This window comes from Aquila chrysaetos, chromosome 15 (assembly GCF_900496995.4).
Source record: "Aquila chrysaetos chrysaetos chromosome 15, bAquChr1.4, whole genome shotgun sequence".
Classification (NCBI taxonomy): domain Eukaryota; kingdom Metazoa; phylum Chordata; class Aves; order Accipitriformes; family Accipitridae; genus Aquila; species Aquila chrysaetos.
The window spans coordinates 30375010-30390693 of NC_044018.1; the positions used below are offsets into that span (position 1 = coordinate 30375010).

At 71.3% G+C, this 15684-nt stretch overlaps 3 protein-coding genes across 3 annotated transcripts; 2 read left to right on the top strand and 1 right to left on the bottom strand.

Moving 5' to 3' along the window:
* The first annotated feature begins 553 nt into the window (after positions 1-553).
* DGKA (diacylglycerol kinase alpha) lies at positions 554-6573 on the top strand. Its single transcript, XM_030037120.2, has 23 exons — positions 554-652; positions 952-1028; positions 1144-1276; positions 1358-1438; positions 1534-1583; positions 1646-1720; positions 1803-1922; positions 2022-2139; positions 2849-2937; positions 3457-3576; positions 3654-3752; positions 3851-3940; positions 4042-4115; positions 4232-4306; positions 4405-4490; positions 4574-4663; positions 4761-4921; positions 5011-5075; positions 5169-5259; positions 5349-5538; positions 5632-5752; positions 5831-5891; positions 6022-6573. Exons 1-23 carry the CDS (start codon positions 583-585, stop codon positions 6571-6573), a joined length of 2688 nt encoding a protein of 895 aa, XP_029892980.1. The 5' UTR covers positions 554-582.
* Positions 6561-10877, bottom strand: PMEL (premelanosome protein). The gene is given in 13 exon segments (XM_030036902.2): positions 6561-6831; positions 6833-6857; positions 7000-7087; positions 7181-7383; positions 7500-7584; positions 7668-8075; positions 8190-8468; positions 8575-8970; positions 9067-9228; positions 9302-9442; positions 9525-9671; positions 9749-9877; positions 10745-10877. Coding segments are annotated over 13 exon segments (2262 nt in total). The 5' UTR covers positions 10809-10877; the 3' UTR covers positions 6561-6696.
* Positions 10878-12009: 1132 nt separating this feature from the next.
* CDK2 (cyclin dependent kinase 2) lies at positions 12010-14898 on the top strand. Its single transcript, XM_030036949.2, has 7 exons — positions 12010-12175; positions 12255-12332; positions 12714-12834; positions 12912-13082; positions 13191-13292; positions 13851-14054; positions 14156-14898. The coding sequence occupies exons 1-7, from the start codon at positions 12060-12062 to the stop codon at positions 14258-14260; spliced, it is 897 nt and encodes a 298-aa protein (XP_029892809.1). The 5' UTR covers positions 12010-12059; the 3' UTR covers positions 14261-14898.
* Positions 14899-15684: the final 786 nt, after the last annotated feature.

A 15684-nucleotide genomic window follows, 5' to 3' on the forward strand; every position in this document is an offset into this window, starting at 1 on the left:
GAGGTTCGAGGTTGCCATGGCATCCCCCGCCGGGGGGGGTATGAGGCCAGACACCCCCACCCCCTCAAGGGTCCATCTCCATGGCGACCGCGGTATCCCCCAACCCCGGGATGGGGGGGTGCCCCCCCCCCACACCCACACCGGTGCCGGTGCCGCCCCCGCCCCGTCGGGCCGTGATGTCACGGGGCCGGGCCCAGCCACCGCTGCCGGGACCCGACAGGTACGGGCTGGGAAGCGGGAGTTAAAGGGGGGGGGGAGAGGGAAATACACTGGGGGAGGGGGCTATCCGTGTCACCCCCCCCCCCTTCCTCCCCGTCACCCATGGGTGCCCATCCCCAAACGGGTGTTGTGGGTTTTTTGGGTTTTTTTTTTTTGCCAGCTGGGGTTCAAAATTCATCCCCCCCACCCCCTCGCCACGGGCATCTGGCTCTGTGCGGAACCGTACCCCCCCCCCCGGGCCTGCGGCGGGTGACGGGAAAGGGGGTGCGTTGGGGGCATCCGCCCCCAACGCACCCCCTTTCCCGTCACCCGCCGCAGGCCCGGGGGCGTCCCCGTTATCACGACCTCTCCCCGCAGGCAGCCATGGAGGAAAACCGGGATTGGGCTACCCTTAGCCCCCAGGAGTTTGCCCAGCTGCAGAAATACCTGGACTGTAAGTATGGGGGGGGGTGTGTGTTCTAGGATGGGTGGGGGGGCTTTACACGGCCTCGCACACCCGGGGCGGGCTTCGCACGCTCGCGTTCCGCGGCAGCCTCGTGCACGGCGGCGGCTTCCGCACGCGGGCGCGTGCGGGCGGCCTCACGCGTTGTGCCAACATGCGTTTGCCCACTTGCACGCGTGTGTCCGGGGTGGGCGCACGCGTGTGTCCGGGGTGGGTGCACGCATGTGTCCGGGGTGGGCGCACGCGTGTGCACGCGCCGGAACGGTTTCGTCGGTGTCTCCGCTCTCCAGACAGCAGCAGGAAGGTGCAGGACGTGCTGCAGGATTTTTACGGCGGCGGGACCCTGTCGCGGCACCGCCAGGGAGAGGTGAGGCCCCGGCACCCCACCGGTGTGTTCCTGGGAATGGCACTGCTGGGGGGGGGGGGGGGGGCTGCATGCTGCCCCCCACTCCCCATCCTGACTCTGCCCCCACTCCCACCAGTGCGTCGATTTTGAGGGGTTCACGCTGTTCCTGAGGAGTTACCTGGAGGCGGACGACATTCCGGAGCCGCTCTGCCGCCATCTCTTCGCCTCCTTCCAGAGCGGGGCCGCGGCACCGCCGGGCAGCCGGGATGGTGAGGGGAGGGCCGGTGAGGTGGGGGGTGTCGTGGGGAGCCAGCGTACCCCCAGGGTCTCATCACGGTCTCTCCCCACAGGCAGCGACCTCGTCTGCATTAACGACGTCTCCTGCTACTTCTCGCTGCTGGAGGGGGGACGCCCTGAGGACAAGCTGGAGTGTGAGTTGGGGGGGTCCCCCCAGGTGGGGGGGGGGCAGCTCGGGGGTCCCCAGGGATCTGCCGGGGTTACCTCACACCGCTGTCCCCCCCCGCAGTCACCTTCAAGCTGTACGACAAGGACGGGAACGGTCTCCTGGACAGCTCGGTGAGCACCGGGCAGGGGGGGCTGCGGCCGGGCCCCCCCGCGCGCTGACACTCTCCCCCCAGGAGGTGGATCGGATCATCACCCAGATGATGCGGGTGGCCCAGTACCTGGACTGGGACGTCACGGAGCTGAAGCCAGTGAGCGGGGCCGGGATGCTGGGATGGGCGGGGGGCCGTCCGTGTCCCCCCCCACCTCTGCTGAAGCCCCGCATCCCCCCAGATCCTGCAGGAGATGATGCGGGAGATCGACTACGACGGCAGCGGGACGGTGTCGCTGGCCGAGTGGCTCCGCGGGGGGGTCACCAACATCCCGCTGCTGGTGCTGCTGGGCCTGGAGGTGGTGAGTGCCGGGGTGCCGCCGCACCGGGCCCCCGCCCCCCTCTGCCTGGCTGGGGCCCCCCTAATTGTGTCCGTGTCCGTGTCCGTTCCGCCCCCCCAGCACATGAAGGACGACGGGCAGCACATGTGGCGCCTGAAGCACTTCAACCGCCCCGTGTACTGCAACGTGTGCGAGACGCTGCTGGTGGGGCTGCGCAAGCAGGGGCTGTGCTGCACCTGTGAGCGGGGACGGGGACGGGGACGGCGGTCAGACCGGGACAGGGACTGGGATGAGGATGCGGTGGGGATGGGGACGGGGATGAGGATGGGATGGGGATGGGGATGAGGATGCAGTGGGGTTGACGTGGATGGGATGGGAGAGGGATGGCGGTCGGACCAGGATAAGGGTGGGGACAGGGAGCAGGATGGGGATGCAGTGGGGATGGGGAGGGGACAGGAATCGGGATGGGAACAAGGGTGGGGACGGGGCGGGGGCGTGGTGGGGACCGGGATGGTGGTCCGACCCGGACAGGGATGGGAACAGGGACAGGGACGGGAACAGGGACGGGGATGGGGATGGGGACAGGGACGGGGATGGGGATGGGGACAGGGACAGGGACGGGAACAGGGACGGGGATGGGGATGGGGACAGGGACGGGGATGCTCCGGATCCAGCTGTGGCAGGAGACTCCTCCGCTGCCCCCACCTGTGGGGAAAGCTCCGCCCTGCCCCACCCATATGGGTGTGGTCGGTGCAAAAGCCACACCCACCTGAAAACCAGCCATTCAGCTGTGAGGGTGGGTTGCTATTGGCTGACCGGCTGGATGTGGTGGTGCTGTGATTGGGGGGGGGGGGGGGGGGAGTGGTGGTGGTGGGCGGAACCGGGTGCGTGGGCGGGGCCTGGGCTGAGCCCCGCCCCCTCCCCGTCCCCCCCCCCCCCCTCCCCAGTCTGCAAGTTCACGGTTCACGAGCGCTGCGCCCGCCGGGCCCCCCCCAGCTGCATCAGCACCTACGCCAAGTCCCGCAAGGAGGCCGGCGTGAGTGGCCCCCCCCCCGGCCGCCTGTCCATCCGTCCGTCCACCTGTCCATCCATCCATCCATCTGTCCATCCGCCTGTCCGTCTGTCTGTCCGTCCGTCCACCTGTCCGTCCGTCCACCTGTCCATCCATCCGCCTGTCCGTCCGTCCATCCGCTTGTCCATCCATCCGCCTGTCCATCCATCTGTCCATCCGCCTGTCCGTCCGTCCGCCTGTCCGTCCGCGCATCCGTCGTCCATCTGCCTGTCCGTCCGTCCACCCACCCGTCCTTCTGGCCTCTTGCCCGTTGCTCCCCCCCCCCCACCCAGCCACCTCCTTCTGCCCGCCCGTCTGTCCGCCTGTCCGTCCATCCGCCCCTGTCTCAAGTCATGCATCTGGCTGCGCAGTTGTCCATCTGTCCACCCATCCACCCCTCCCGCCCCACACGGGGGGGGACACGACACACCCAGTGCCTGAGCCACCCCCCGGCCCCCCATCGGGGGGGTGACACGCAGGGTGATGCGGGGGGGCCGTGCGCAGGTCCAGGCTCACATCTGGGTGAAGGGCGGCTGCGAGGCCGGCAAGTGCGGCCAGTGCCAGAAGAAGATCAAGAGCTTCCAGAGCCTGACGGGGCTGCACTGCGTCTGGTGTCACCTGAAGGTGGGCGCATCCCTGTGGCAGTGGGGGGGGGGTCCTCCTGGCCCCCCCCGGCCCCCCTCACCCCGCTCTGCCCCCAGATCCACGAAGAGTGCCTGCCCCTCGTGCCCCCCACCTGCGACTGCGGGATCCTGCGGGACCACATCTTGCCCCCCGCCGCCATCTACCCTGTCCTGCTGGTGAGTGCCTCCCCCCCCGGATGCTGCTAGGACCCCCTGCAGGGGGGCTGTGCCCCCAGGCCCCCCCCCTGAGCCAGGGCTGCCGCCGGTGCTGGCAGGAGAGGCAGGACAGCCAAAGGGACGGCAGCGGGACGCCAGCGGAGGAGATGCCGCAGGTCTTCACCACCCCTGAGGGCCAGGCGCTGCGGGTGAGCAGGGTGTCCCCCTCCCCGCTTCCCCCCCCGCACCCCCCCATCCCCGGGGGCCAGGGCAGAGCCCTCACCCCCCGCCCCCCCTGGCTACCCTGCAGGTCAGCCCCTTGCCCAACACCCACCCGCTCCTCGTCTTCGTCAACCCCAAGAGCGGAGGGAAGCAGGGGGAGAGGTAAGGGGGGGCCTGGGGGTTCTGAGTGGGCTCATTCTGGTGGCCCAGTGGGGAGGGGGTGGCCGCCTGGCCCCCCCTCGGCCACCCCAGCCCCCCCATCTCCCCTTTCCCCCCAGGGTGCTGCGGAAGTTCCAGTATCTGCTCAACCCCCGGCAGGTTTATAACCTGCAGCAGGGAGGACCCACCCCCGGGTGAGTGGAGCTGGGGGGGGGCAGTGGGGTGCCTGGGGAGGGGGGGAGGGCAACCCTGCCCTGACCCCCCCCCCCCTCCATCCCTCCCTCCCTCCTAGGCTCAATTTCTTCCGGGACGTGCCAGATTTTCGGATCCTGGTGTGCGGCGGGGATGGCACCGTGGGCTGGATCCTGGATGCCATCGGTGGGTGCTGCCCACCCCGCCGGTGGGTGCTGCCCCCCCCAGACCCCTCCTCGCCCCCCCTGACCCCTCCCCTTTCCTTGCAGATAAAGCCAACCTGCCTCACCGGCCCCCCGTGGCCGTGCTGCCCCTGGGGACCGGCAACGACCTGGCCCGCTGCCTGCGCTGGGGGGGAGGTGAGTGGGGCAGGATGGGGTGGGGGGACACACACGCACACGCACCCCCCAGCCACCCACCCACCCACCCCATCCCCTGGCCCCCCCCCAATGGCAGGGTACACGGGGGAGGACCTGGTGAAGATCCTGCGGGAGATGGAGAGCAGCAGCCTGGTGCAGATGGACCGATGGCGGCTGCAGGTGCTGCCCGAGGACCCGGCGGCCGCGGGGGACCCGGTGCCCTACGAGATCATCAACAACTACTTCTCCATCGGAGTGGTGCGTGGGACGAGGGGGGGTTTGGGGGGCACATCACACCCCCAGCCCCCCCCCCCAGGACCTCACCCCCACTCTGCGCCCCCCCCCAGGATGCCTCCATCGCCCATCGCTTCCACGTCATGCGGGAGAAGTACCCTGAGAAGTTCAACAGCAGGTGGGGGGGCTGGGACGGGGCTGTCCCCATGGCATGTCCCCGTGTCCCCCCCCGGCCCCCCCCCCACCGTGTCGTATCCATCCCTCCCCCCAGGATGAAAAACAAGCTGTGGTACCTCGAGTTCGCCACCTCCGAAACCATCTTTGCCACCTGCAAGAAGCTCAAGGAGTGTCTGAGCGTGGAGGTGAGGGGTCCCCCATCCCAGGGCGGGAGGTTGGGGGGGGCCGGGGCTGCCCTGCCCTACCCTGACGTGCCCCCCCTGCCCCCCAAAAGTGCTGCGGGACCCCGCTGGACCTGAGCGGGTCCCTGGCGGGGCTGGCGGTGCTGAACATCCCCAGCATGCACGGAGGCTCCAACCTCTGGGGCGAGACCAAGCGGGCGCTTGGAGAGGCGAGGAAGGCACCGAGCGCCGGGCAGCCCCCGGCCATCACCGACGCCGAGACCCTCAAGACCTGCGTGCAGGGTGCGTGGGGCGGCGCGGGGAACCCTCCTCCTCCTCCTTCTTTGTCCCCCTGCGCCGCCCTGACCCCCCAACTCTGCTCCCCCCCCCCCCCAGATCTGAGCGACCGGCGGCTGGAGGTGGTGGGGCTGGAAGGGGTGCTGGAGATGGGGCAGATCTACACCGGGCTGAAGAGCGCGGGCAAGCGGCTGGCGACCTGCTCTGAGATCACCCTGCGGTGAGCTGGGGGGGACCGGGGCGGGGGGGGGGGCACAGGCCATGGCAGCGATTGAGCCGGGGGGGGTGTTTTTTGCAGGACACTGAAGCCCCTACCCATGCAGATCGATGGGGAGCCCTGGATGCAGCCGCCCTGCACGGTATGTGGACCCCCGCCCTCCCAGGCCCTAGGGAGCCGGCAGCCCCCCACCCTCACCAAGCACCTTGGGACACCCCCAGGGTGTGGGGGGCCCCGCCTTGGCCCCCCCAGCCTCAGCCTCTCTCTTGCAGATCAAGATCACCCACAAGAACCAGACGCCAATGCTCATGGCCGCGCCGCCCCGCTCCTCCAGTTTCTTCGGCCTTAAGAAGGGCCCCCCCCGAGGCCTGAGGAGCCCAGGATGGGGGGGGGGGAGAACCCCCCGAGCTGCACCCGGGCAGGGGACGTGGGACCAACCCCCCCCCCCCCCAATCCATGTGTTCCCAGCAGGGGCGGGTAGCAGCTGTGCCCCCCCCTCACCCAGGGGTGCTCGGAGCCCATGGGTGCCATGCCAGGGTGGTGGGGGGGCTGCGCGAGGCCCCCCCTTGTGCCTGTGTGTGCCACGGTGGCTGGAGCCCCCCACCCCACCGGGCACCCCCACCCTATTTATTGCCTACCCCCCCCAATTTCAAGTGCCTCTTGCAGTAATAAAGCTGGTGGTGAGACTGATGCTGGCTGTGCCGACCATGGGGGGCAGTGGGCTCAGCCCCGGCCCCCCCACCACAATGCGGGTGCCCCGGACCCCCAAACCCCCCCCCCCCCCCCCAAGACACACAACCAGGCGGAGGCCCCGGCTGAGCTGAGCCTTTAATCTCGGTGGTGGCAAGACCGGAGCCACGCGTCCCCCACCACCACCCACAGCCCCCCCCCCGGTCCTGGGGGCTCGGGCCAGGCGGGGGGGTGGCACAGGGTGGGGGGGGGGGGCCCTAGACGGTGTTGGCACGGAGCAGGGGGCTGCTCTCGCCGCTGGGGGCCCCCCCGAAGACCTGATGCAGCAGGAGGCGAAGGGCAGAGCTGGGGGGCAGCCAGCCCCGGGGCCGGGGGGCCGGGGGGGGCCGCGGCCAGCAGCGGGCTGTACTTCACGCGCCTGTGGGGCAGAGACGCAGCGAGAGGGTTAGCGCCGGTACCGGCGGGACCGCGGCGGCGGTCCCCAGGTCACGGTGGACCCCGGATGCCACCGTGCCCCCACCCCCGCCGCCACGGTATGCCCCCCCCCACCCCAGCCTGACCTGTAGGTGTAGGCAGCGGTGCCCAGGGCGGCGGCGATGAGCACCAGCCCCACGAAGATCGTGGTCCTGCCGGCAGCCGGGGCAGCGCCTGCGGGCAAAGGCAGCTCAGCACCCCTGGGTCCCGCGGGACGCGCCCCCCCCCAGTCCAGCCCCCCCCCCCCCCCCCCGGCCCCGCTCCCACCTCCGACGGCGACGCGGGTGCTGGCCACGGCCAGGCTGTTGCCGTTGGCCAAGGAGACGTTGAGGCAGTAGAGGCCGGACTGGTTGAAGTCCTGGCGCAGGACGAGCTGGCAACCGGGGGCCGGCGCCACGGCCGAGCACGTCTGCGTCTGCGCCGTCTGGCACTCGGCGTCCGCCACCACGGTGCACACCTCCTCGGGCAGGCTGCGGGCAGGGGTCAGACCGCTGCGGACCCCCCCGCCACCTCCAGCCCCAACGCGTGGTGGTCCCGGTCCCGTCCCTGTGCCGGGGCCGCCGGCCGGAGCCCCGGCTGCCCTCACCTCCCCTCGCACGTCACCGTCAGCTCCACGCTGTTCTCGCTGCTCTCCGGCACCACCTGCACGATGGCCACGCTCTCGATCCCCTCTGCAACGGGACGCGGTGTCGGAGCGGGCTCAGCCCCCCCCCCCCCCGCCCCCCCCCTCCGGCCCCCCCGGCCCGGCACTCACGGACGATGTCGAGCTGGGTGGAGAAGGTGCCGTAGCGGTACAGGATGCAGCCGGTGGAATCGGCGGCTGGCGCCTGGCGCTTCACCAGCACCAGCGGCTCGGCAGTGCTGTCGGGGGCAGCTGTGGCTCCAGCTGTGGCTCCAGCTGTGGCAGCAGCTGTGGCAGCAGCAAGGGATACAGCCGTGGCTCCCACGGTTGCTCCCACTGTTGCTCCAGCCGTGGCTCCAGCTGTGGCTTCAACCAGGGATTCAGCTGTGGCTCCAGCTGTGGCTCCAGCTGCAGACACAGCTACAGATGCAGCTGTGGCTGCTGCCGTGGCTCCAGCTGTGGCTCCCACCGTGGCTCCAGCTGTGGCTGCTGCCGTGGCTCTAGCTGTGGCTCCCACCGTGGCTCCAGCTGTGGCCGCATCTGCAGGAGAAGCGGTAGGCAGGGAAGAGGCTGGGGAAGGGCGAGGGGGGGACTGAGCCCTCGGGGACCCCCGAGACATAGCCCGTCACCCCCTGACCTGGGGGGAGCACCCACCTGCAGCCACTGTTCCCTCCGTGGCTGCGGGGGCCGAGGTGCCCAGCACGTCCCCGGCTGGAGTCGCCGAGGTGGGGAGCAGGGGGTCCGCAGACGCCGCAGCAGAGACGGCAGCGGGGTCGGTACCCGCGGCTCCGCCGGCAGCATCCGCCAGGGTGCTGAGCGCCACGAGGATGGGCTCGGTGACGGTGGCGTCCGAGGGCTCAGTGATGGCGGGGTCCGAGGGCACGGCCACCGATGCCCCCGTGGGCTCCGCTGGCGAGCCGGAGGCTGCAGGTACTGCGAGCAGAGCAAGGATGGGGAGGGCAGCCCTCGCAGGGGGCACCCCTGGGACCCCCGGACACCCAGCACCCGTAGAGAGGGGGGCTGCTCCGTGCTCCCTTACCGGTGCTGGGCGTCCCGGCGGTGCTCTGCCCCCCCGGCGTGGTGCCGACGGGCTGCGTGGCCGTGGGTCCCGCCGACGGCGGCGAGCCGGTGGTGGGGTCCACGACGGGGGCGGCGGAGGTGCCGCAGGGGCTGAGGGGAATGGCCGCCTGCAGCACCAGGCGGGCGGCGAAGGACCCGGTCTCCAGGTAGGTGTGGGTGACGGTGGCACTGCGGGAGATGAGGGTCCCGCTCTGGTCCCCGAAGTCCCAGGAGTAGGAGATGTCGGCGTCGCGCAGGTAGCGGCTGGGGTCGTGCAGCCGCACGGTGAAGGCCACGGGGCGGTTACGCACGAAGCGCCCGTCGCCCTCCGCCGTGTCCTGCACCTGCGCCACGTCCACCGCGAAGGGCACCTGGTCTGGGGGGGGGGACGGACGGGACACACACACGGGGTGCCGTCAGCTCGCCCTCCCTGCTGGGGTCCCCCTGCCACCCCCCCATCCCCGGCACCCACCGGTGATGCTGAACTGGGTGCTGGCGCGGCCGATGGGGATGAACTTCTGGCGGCCGCGGTAGTGGTAGACGACCACCTCCATGGTGTAGGAGCCAAGGGGCACCCCCGCCGTGCTCACCGTCAGCCGGGACGCGGCACCGTCCACCACCTGCCAGTAGCGCCCTGTGGGACGGGGGGGTCAGACACCGCCTCGGAGACCCCCCTGGACCCCGGCGCAGGTCGGTGCCGGCCTCACCCCACGTCCACCAGACGTAGACGAATTTTCCACGCTTGCCCCCGGCGCTGGGGGGGAACGGCTGCCCGTCGGGGAAGACGCTATCCGTGCCCTCGGCCGGCTGCTCCGGGAAGACGGGCTCACCCTGGGCGACGCGGGTGCCTGCGGGGAGCAGAGGGTGAGGGGGGGGCGCGGGGTGGGGGGTCCGGGTGCTTGTGGGGGGGGGGTTTGGGTGGGCGCCGACCGTTGACGGTGCAGTTCTGGCTCCAGACGACGCGGCCGTCGGGCAGCACCGCCTGGGTGCTGGGGAAGCGGAGGGCGATGGAGAAGGTGGCCTCGGCACCCGCCATGGTGGGAGCATCGTTGCTGATGTCGAAGGTGACATCGCCACCTGCCAGGCACGGGGACGGTGGCTCAGGGATGGCGCCGAAGGCCAGCACGGTCTCCGGCGCCCGTCCCGGCACCCACCTCGCCAGCAGTCCCGCTGTCGCGGCGTCCCCTCCTGCCACGGCCGGTACAGCCCCGAGTCCCAGCTCCGGAAAGGCGCCGGCCGCCCGCTCCAGGGCTGACTCCGACCACGGCTCCGGCCACCGGCTCCTGCGGTAGAAGGGCAAGAGGGTGCGTGTGGCACCCGGAGCACCGGCGCGGGGTGGCCGCCAACCACCCCGACCGGCCGGGGAGACCCCCGGTGATGCGCTGCCGACCCCACGGGGCGTCCGGCCGGGTCCCCCCCCCGACCGCAGGGACCCTTGGGGACCCTGGGGTCCACGTGACGGGCTCGGGCCAAGCCACGCACGGGGCAAAGCCCATCACATGGCGTCGAACGCTGCCCAAAGCCTTTTCATGTGACTCTCAGCTGAGCCGGTGCTGGCAGCCCCGGGCAGGACGAGTTGAGCACCTTCCTCACGGCCCCCCACTCGCAGGGGGCTGCCGGGTCCCCTCCATGCCCCCCCCCCATTCCAAAGGGGCTGCCAGGTTTCCCCCATGTCCCCTCACTCGCAGGGGGCTACCGGGTCCCCTCTGTCTCCCCTCCCTCACGGACAGATGGGGGTCCCCCATTTACAGATGGGTGGGGGTCCCCTCTCCATTTACAGCACCAACACAGAGGGATGGGGACCCCCACATTCCACCCCACTCCTGGAGGGCTGTAGGTCTCCCCCAGCATCCCACAAAGGGACGGGGACCCCACAACAAGCCTCCTCCGTGTATTCCAAGCAGCCCCCACCCATGGGATTAGCGGGGTCTAATCCTGCTCCCCGTGTGATTTGGCTTTGAGAGGGGGGGTCTGCTCCTACCGATGGACCCCATAATCCCCGGGGACATGGGGATGGTCCCGGCCGGCGAGGGGGCGAGAGCTGCCCCCCAGATCCTGCGAGCCCCCTCACCGGCCGGGACTGTCCCAACAGCTCCCATGTCAAGCTCTGGATGCTGGCCCCGCCCCCAAGGACCCCCAACCCTACTTACGCCGCTGAGCCGTAGCCAAGACCAGGAGGGTCCCCAACACCGCGATCACCCCGTGCACCCTCATGGTCCCACCGTCCTCTTCTCCCCCCACGTTCGGGCACCGCTGGGGTAGAGAGGCGAAGGGGACGGGGACGGGGGGATATGAAGGGGTTCTCGTTTGCATAGTCCCACCCCAAAAAGGGGGGGGGGGAAGGAACCTGGCCCCCCCACTTGAATTGCGTGGGGACACGTGTGTGCATGTGTGTGCGGCCCCCCGGTCACACGCTCCGGCTCTGCCCGGGAGGGGGGTGGGAATGGTGGGGTCCTTCTTGGGGGACACAGAGACACTCCCCCCCCAGCTTGGGGAGGGGAATGGGGGGGTGCTGCCCCCCACTCTCAGCACTGTCTGAGTGACCCCAGGGTCACGGATTTGGCCCCATATAGACACAACGGGGACCCACCACCCACCGAGCCCCGGGCCACCCTGTTTTGCAGGGTGGGGTGCACAGGCAGGGGGACCCCGATCCCGCATGTACACAGGGGGACCCCAATCCTGGACAGACACAGGGACCCCCACCCATTCCTGCTGGGGGGCGGGGGGCTGTTTCCAGCTCCCAACCGGCCCCAGCGCCAGCCGGGAGGGTCCCACCCAGGGATGGGGGGGGGTCCCCACCCGTGCCCGGCAGCCGCGTGGGGGTCTGCGGGCGTGGGATGGTGTGTGCGGGACCGTGCCCGTGGGAACGGCGTGTGCGGGACCCCTGAGCACCCCGAAAACCCCGCGTGTCCCGTATGTACTCCCCCTCCCCTCCGTGATGCCTCCCCGCCCGTGGGGGGCCGATTCTGAGCCCGTGACGGTTCCTCCGGTGCCCGGTCCCGGTCCCGGTCCCGACCCCGTCCCCGCCCGGTGACCCAGCAGCGTCTCCGCCCCGGGTCCCCCCTTCCCTTCGCGCCTGTCGCTTTAAGGGATCTCCCGCGCCGCCCGCTACGACACCGCGATCCCGGCCAATGGGTCGGGGCGGGGGGGGCGTGGCCAGCGGAAGGCGGGAAGCGGCGCGGGCGGGGCCGCGGGAACATTGTTGCGCGCGGGGGGGAAGCGGCGGCCGCGATCGTTCCACCCGCCGCGCGCGCGCCCGGGACCCCCCCCCCCCCCCCCCAGGGACCCCCGGGGACATCCCCCCCCCCCGGGGACACCCCCCCCCGGGGACGGACACACCCCCCCACCCCGGGACCGCCCTCGGGCATTCCCCTCCCCCCTCCTTCCCCCCCCCCCCCGGGGTCTGCCCGTCGGGGCCGCTGCCCGGTCCCGTGTCCCCGTGTGTCCCCCCCGTGCCCCCCCATGGAGAACTTCCAGAAGGTGGAGAAGATCGGGGAGGGCACCTACGGCGTCGTGTACAAAGCCCGGAACAAGGTCACGGGGGAGGTGGTGGCACTCAAGAAGATCCGCTTGGACACGTGAGTGGGGGGGGGCACCGGGAACCGGAGACGGGGGGGACACACACCGGGGACCGGGACTGACCCGCCTTCCCCGCAGGGAGACCGAGGGCGTCCCCAGCACGGCCATCCGGGAGATCTCCCTGCTCAAGGAGCTCAACCACCCCAACATCGTCAAGTGAGTGGGGGGGACGGGACACGGGACACCGGGGGACCCCACGAGCGATGGGGCCGGGGGTGGGGTGGGGCGGGTCTGCAGAGCCCAGCCGTGCTGTGGGCCTGGCTCTGTGCCGGTGGTGCCTCGGTGGGGGTCAGGGGGACCCCCGGGGCCGTGGGGAGCCGTGGCTGTACTGAAACCCCCTGGCTGCTGGGACCCCCGTGGGGAGCCGTGGCCGTGGGGGGTCCAGTGGCTGTCAGGACACCCGTGGCCGTGGGGAGCCGTGGCCGTGCCAAAACCCTGTGGCTGCTGGGACGCCCGTGGGGAGCCGTGGCCGTGGGGGGTCCAGTGGCCGCCACCTCCCCACCCCGGCGCCGGCCCAGGCAATGCGCGCTCCCCCAGGCTGCTGGACGTGATCCACACGGAGAACAAGCTCTACCTGGTCTTCGAGTTCCTGCACCAGGACCTGAAGAAGTTCATGGATTCCTCCTCCATCAGCGGCATCGCCCTGCCCCTCATCAAGGTGCCGGGGGGGGAGCACAATGGCGGCGGAGCGGGGTGGGGGGTTCCTGGCCCCGCTGAAGCCCCCTGTCCCCGCAGAGCTACCTGTTCCAGCTGCTGCAGGGCCTGGCCTTCTGCCACGCGCACCGCGTGCTGCACCGCGACCTCAAGCCCCAAAACTTGCTCATCAACGCCGACGGCGCCATCAAACTGGCCGACTTCGGCCTGGCTCGCGCCTTCGGGGTGCCCGTGCGCACCTACACCCACGAGGTGGGTGTCGAGGGGGGGGGAACGTGACGACGGGGGGCTGTTGGGGGGGCGGGTTTGGCAGGGGACGGGACGGGACGCGGTTGCCCATCGTGTCCCCCGCCGTGGCAGGTGGTGACCCTCTGGTACCGAGCCCCCGAGATCCTCCTGGGCTGCAAGTATTACTCGACGGCCGTCGACATCTGGAGCTTGGGCTGCATCTTTGCGGAGATGGTGGGTGACCGACCTCGAGGTGACGGGTAGGGGGGTGCCCGGCCCCAACCCCCCCCCCAGACCCCCCCCGGGGTGACACCGAGCTCCCCGCGCATCGGGGCGAGCCCAGAATCTGCCGGGTGGGTTCTGCCCATCCCGTCCCGGTGACACCGCGGTTCCCCGGGGCGCAGCCCTGACGTCACCGGGGCACGGTGCTGATGCCCGCCGCAGCACCCCGGGAATAAAAGGGGCTTTGTGGGTGCTGGGGAGGGGGCCACGCCGGCCGGGCGTCATATGAGCTCCCCCCCCCACCTCCGGGTCCATGTCACACGGCTGACCACAGCGTCCGGCGCTCCCCGGGGAAACCGGGATCCGCTCCCGCCGCGGGCACGGTCACGAGGGGCCGGCGTGAGAGCTCACGGGGTGGGGGCTGCGTGTGATCCCCACCCTGGGGTGGGGGGGGCCTAGCCTCGTCTGCCGTCCGGTGACCTCTGGCTTGGAAAGGGCAGGATGTCTCGGGGTGCGACCAGTCACCGGGACCCCGGCAGACCCTCCTTCTTCCCCCCCTCCCATGCTCAGATAACCCGGCGCGCTCTGTTCCCCGGCGACTCGGAGATAGACCAGCTCTTCCGCATCTTCCGCACGCTGGGAACGCCGGACGAGGCGGCCTGGCCCGGCGTCACCGCCATGCCCGACTACAAGCCCAGTTTCCCCAAATGGGCCCGGCAGGATTTCGGAAAAGTGGTGCCGCCGCTGGACGAGGAGGGACGGAAGCTGCTGGCGGTGAGCGAGGGGCTCGGGGGGGGGGGGGGACGCGGGGGATGATGGGGACCCCCCCTCCCTCACCGTCCCCCCCCTCCCTCCCTTCTCCTCCCCCCCCCCAGCAAATGCTGCACTACGACCCCAACAAGCGGATCTCGGCCAAGGCTGCGCTGGGACACCCCTTCTTCCGCGACGTCACCAGGGCCGTCCCCCACCTGCGCCTCTGAGCGGCCCCACCGTGTCCCCCCCGGACCCTGCCCGCACTCGCCGGGATCTCGGGATGGGACCGGCAGCTGCCTGCTGCCCACCAAGGGTCTGGAGTTGGGGCGGGGCGGGGGCTGCCTGCCGTGCCCCCCTCCTGAATGGAACCCCCGTCCCCGCACTGTGAGAGGCGACGTCCGTCCCCGGGGGCTCGGGACCCCCCCTGCGCCTCCCACCTGCCCCCCCCCCCGGGACTGCTCTGGGCAGAGCCCCCACCCCGGCTGCCGCGGCCCCCCTGGAGCGCAGCTGGCCCCCCCCCAGGGACAGGGAGCGGGGACTGTCCTGCTCCACTCCCCAGCGTGGTGAGGCCCCCCCCCACCCTTGCTCGGACTTTTGGCACTTATGGCCCCTTGGGGGGGGGGGCCCTGGGACCGGCATGGCAGGGGGTGAGCGCCTTCCTCTCCCCCATCCTCATCCTCCTCTTTCCCACTGTCCCTCAGCACGGCACCGGCTGGGGGTGAAGCCCCGGGGGGGGTCCATACACTCCCCCCCACTGCCCTACAGGAGCGGGAAGGGGGTTTTGCCCCCGGGGGGGTGGGTGTGATGGGGGTTCCCCTGCAAAGCGTGTCCCCTAGAACCCCCCCCCCCCACTGTCACCCTCACTCGGGGCCCCGGTGCCCCCCCCCCCGCCGCGGGTTTCTCGTCGACTTTTGTAACTTCTGCAATTTCGTACCGAATGTCAAACTGTGTGTGGCGCCTGCGGGGGGGGGTATGTGGGGCGGGGGGGCTGGCCGTGACACCATCACCCCGTGGGACCTGTCCCCCCCCCAGGCCCCCCCGACGGGCCTCTCCCACCTGTGTCCGTCCCCCCCCCATAGGTGTTGGGCCCTGAATGGCGCCTGGCCCCCCCGGAGCCCCCCCGTGTCTCTAGGCCCCCCCCCCGAAGTTGGTGGGGAGCTCCCCGGGTCTTGGCTCCGCCCACCGCGGCTAGGCGACTCCCCTCCGCCACGCCCTTAGGTGGCCACGCCCATCTGCGCTCTGGAGCGCCGCCATTGGCCGGCCCGGGCTCCGCCCCCCCCCGGCAGGCGAGGGCGCTGCCGCATTCAGGGACGCGGAGCCGCCGCCGGGGGCGGGTCAGAGGTCGCGGCTCCCAGCGGCCCCCGCGCCCTCCCGGCTGCGGTCCCGCGGGCTGTCAATTACGAGAAGCAGCGCCTGTGATTGGCCGCGAGGCATCGCCCAGCGGTCGCGTCATTCATCGCGCCGCTGGCCTCGGGGTTGGGCGAGTCGGGCGCCTTCTGCCATCTGATTGGACGATGCGGGGCTTCCCGCGTTCCGATTGGCCCCCGCTGTTGCGGGGGTCCTCCCCCTTAGGTCACCTTATTTGTTGTTGGTACCCGCCCCCCCGCGGGGCGGCGCCTCCCGTTGGCCTCACGCCCCGTCACTCAGCTCA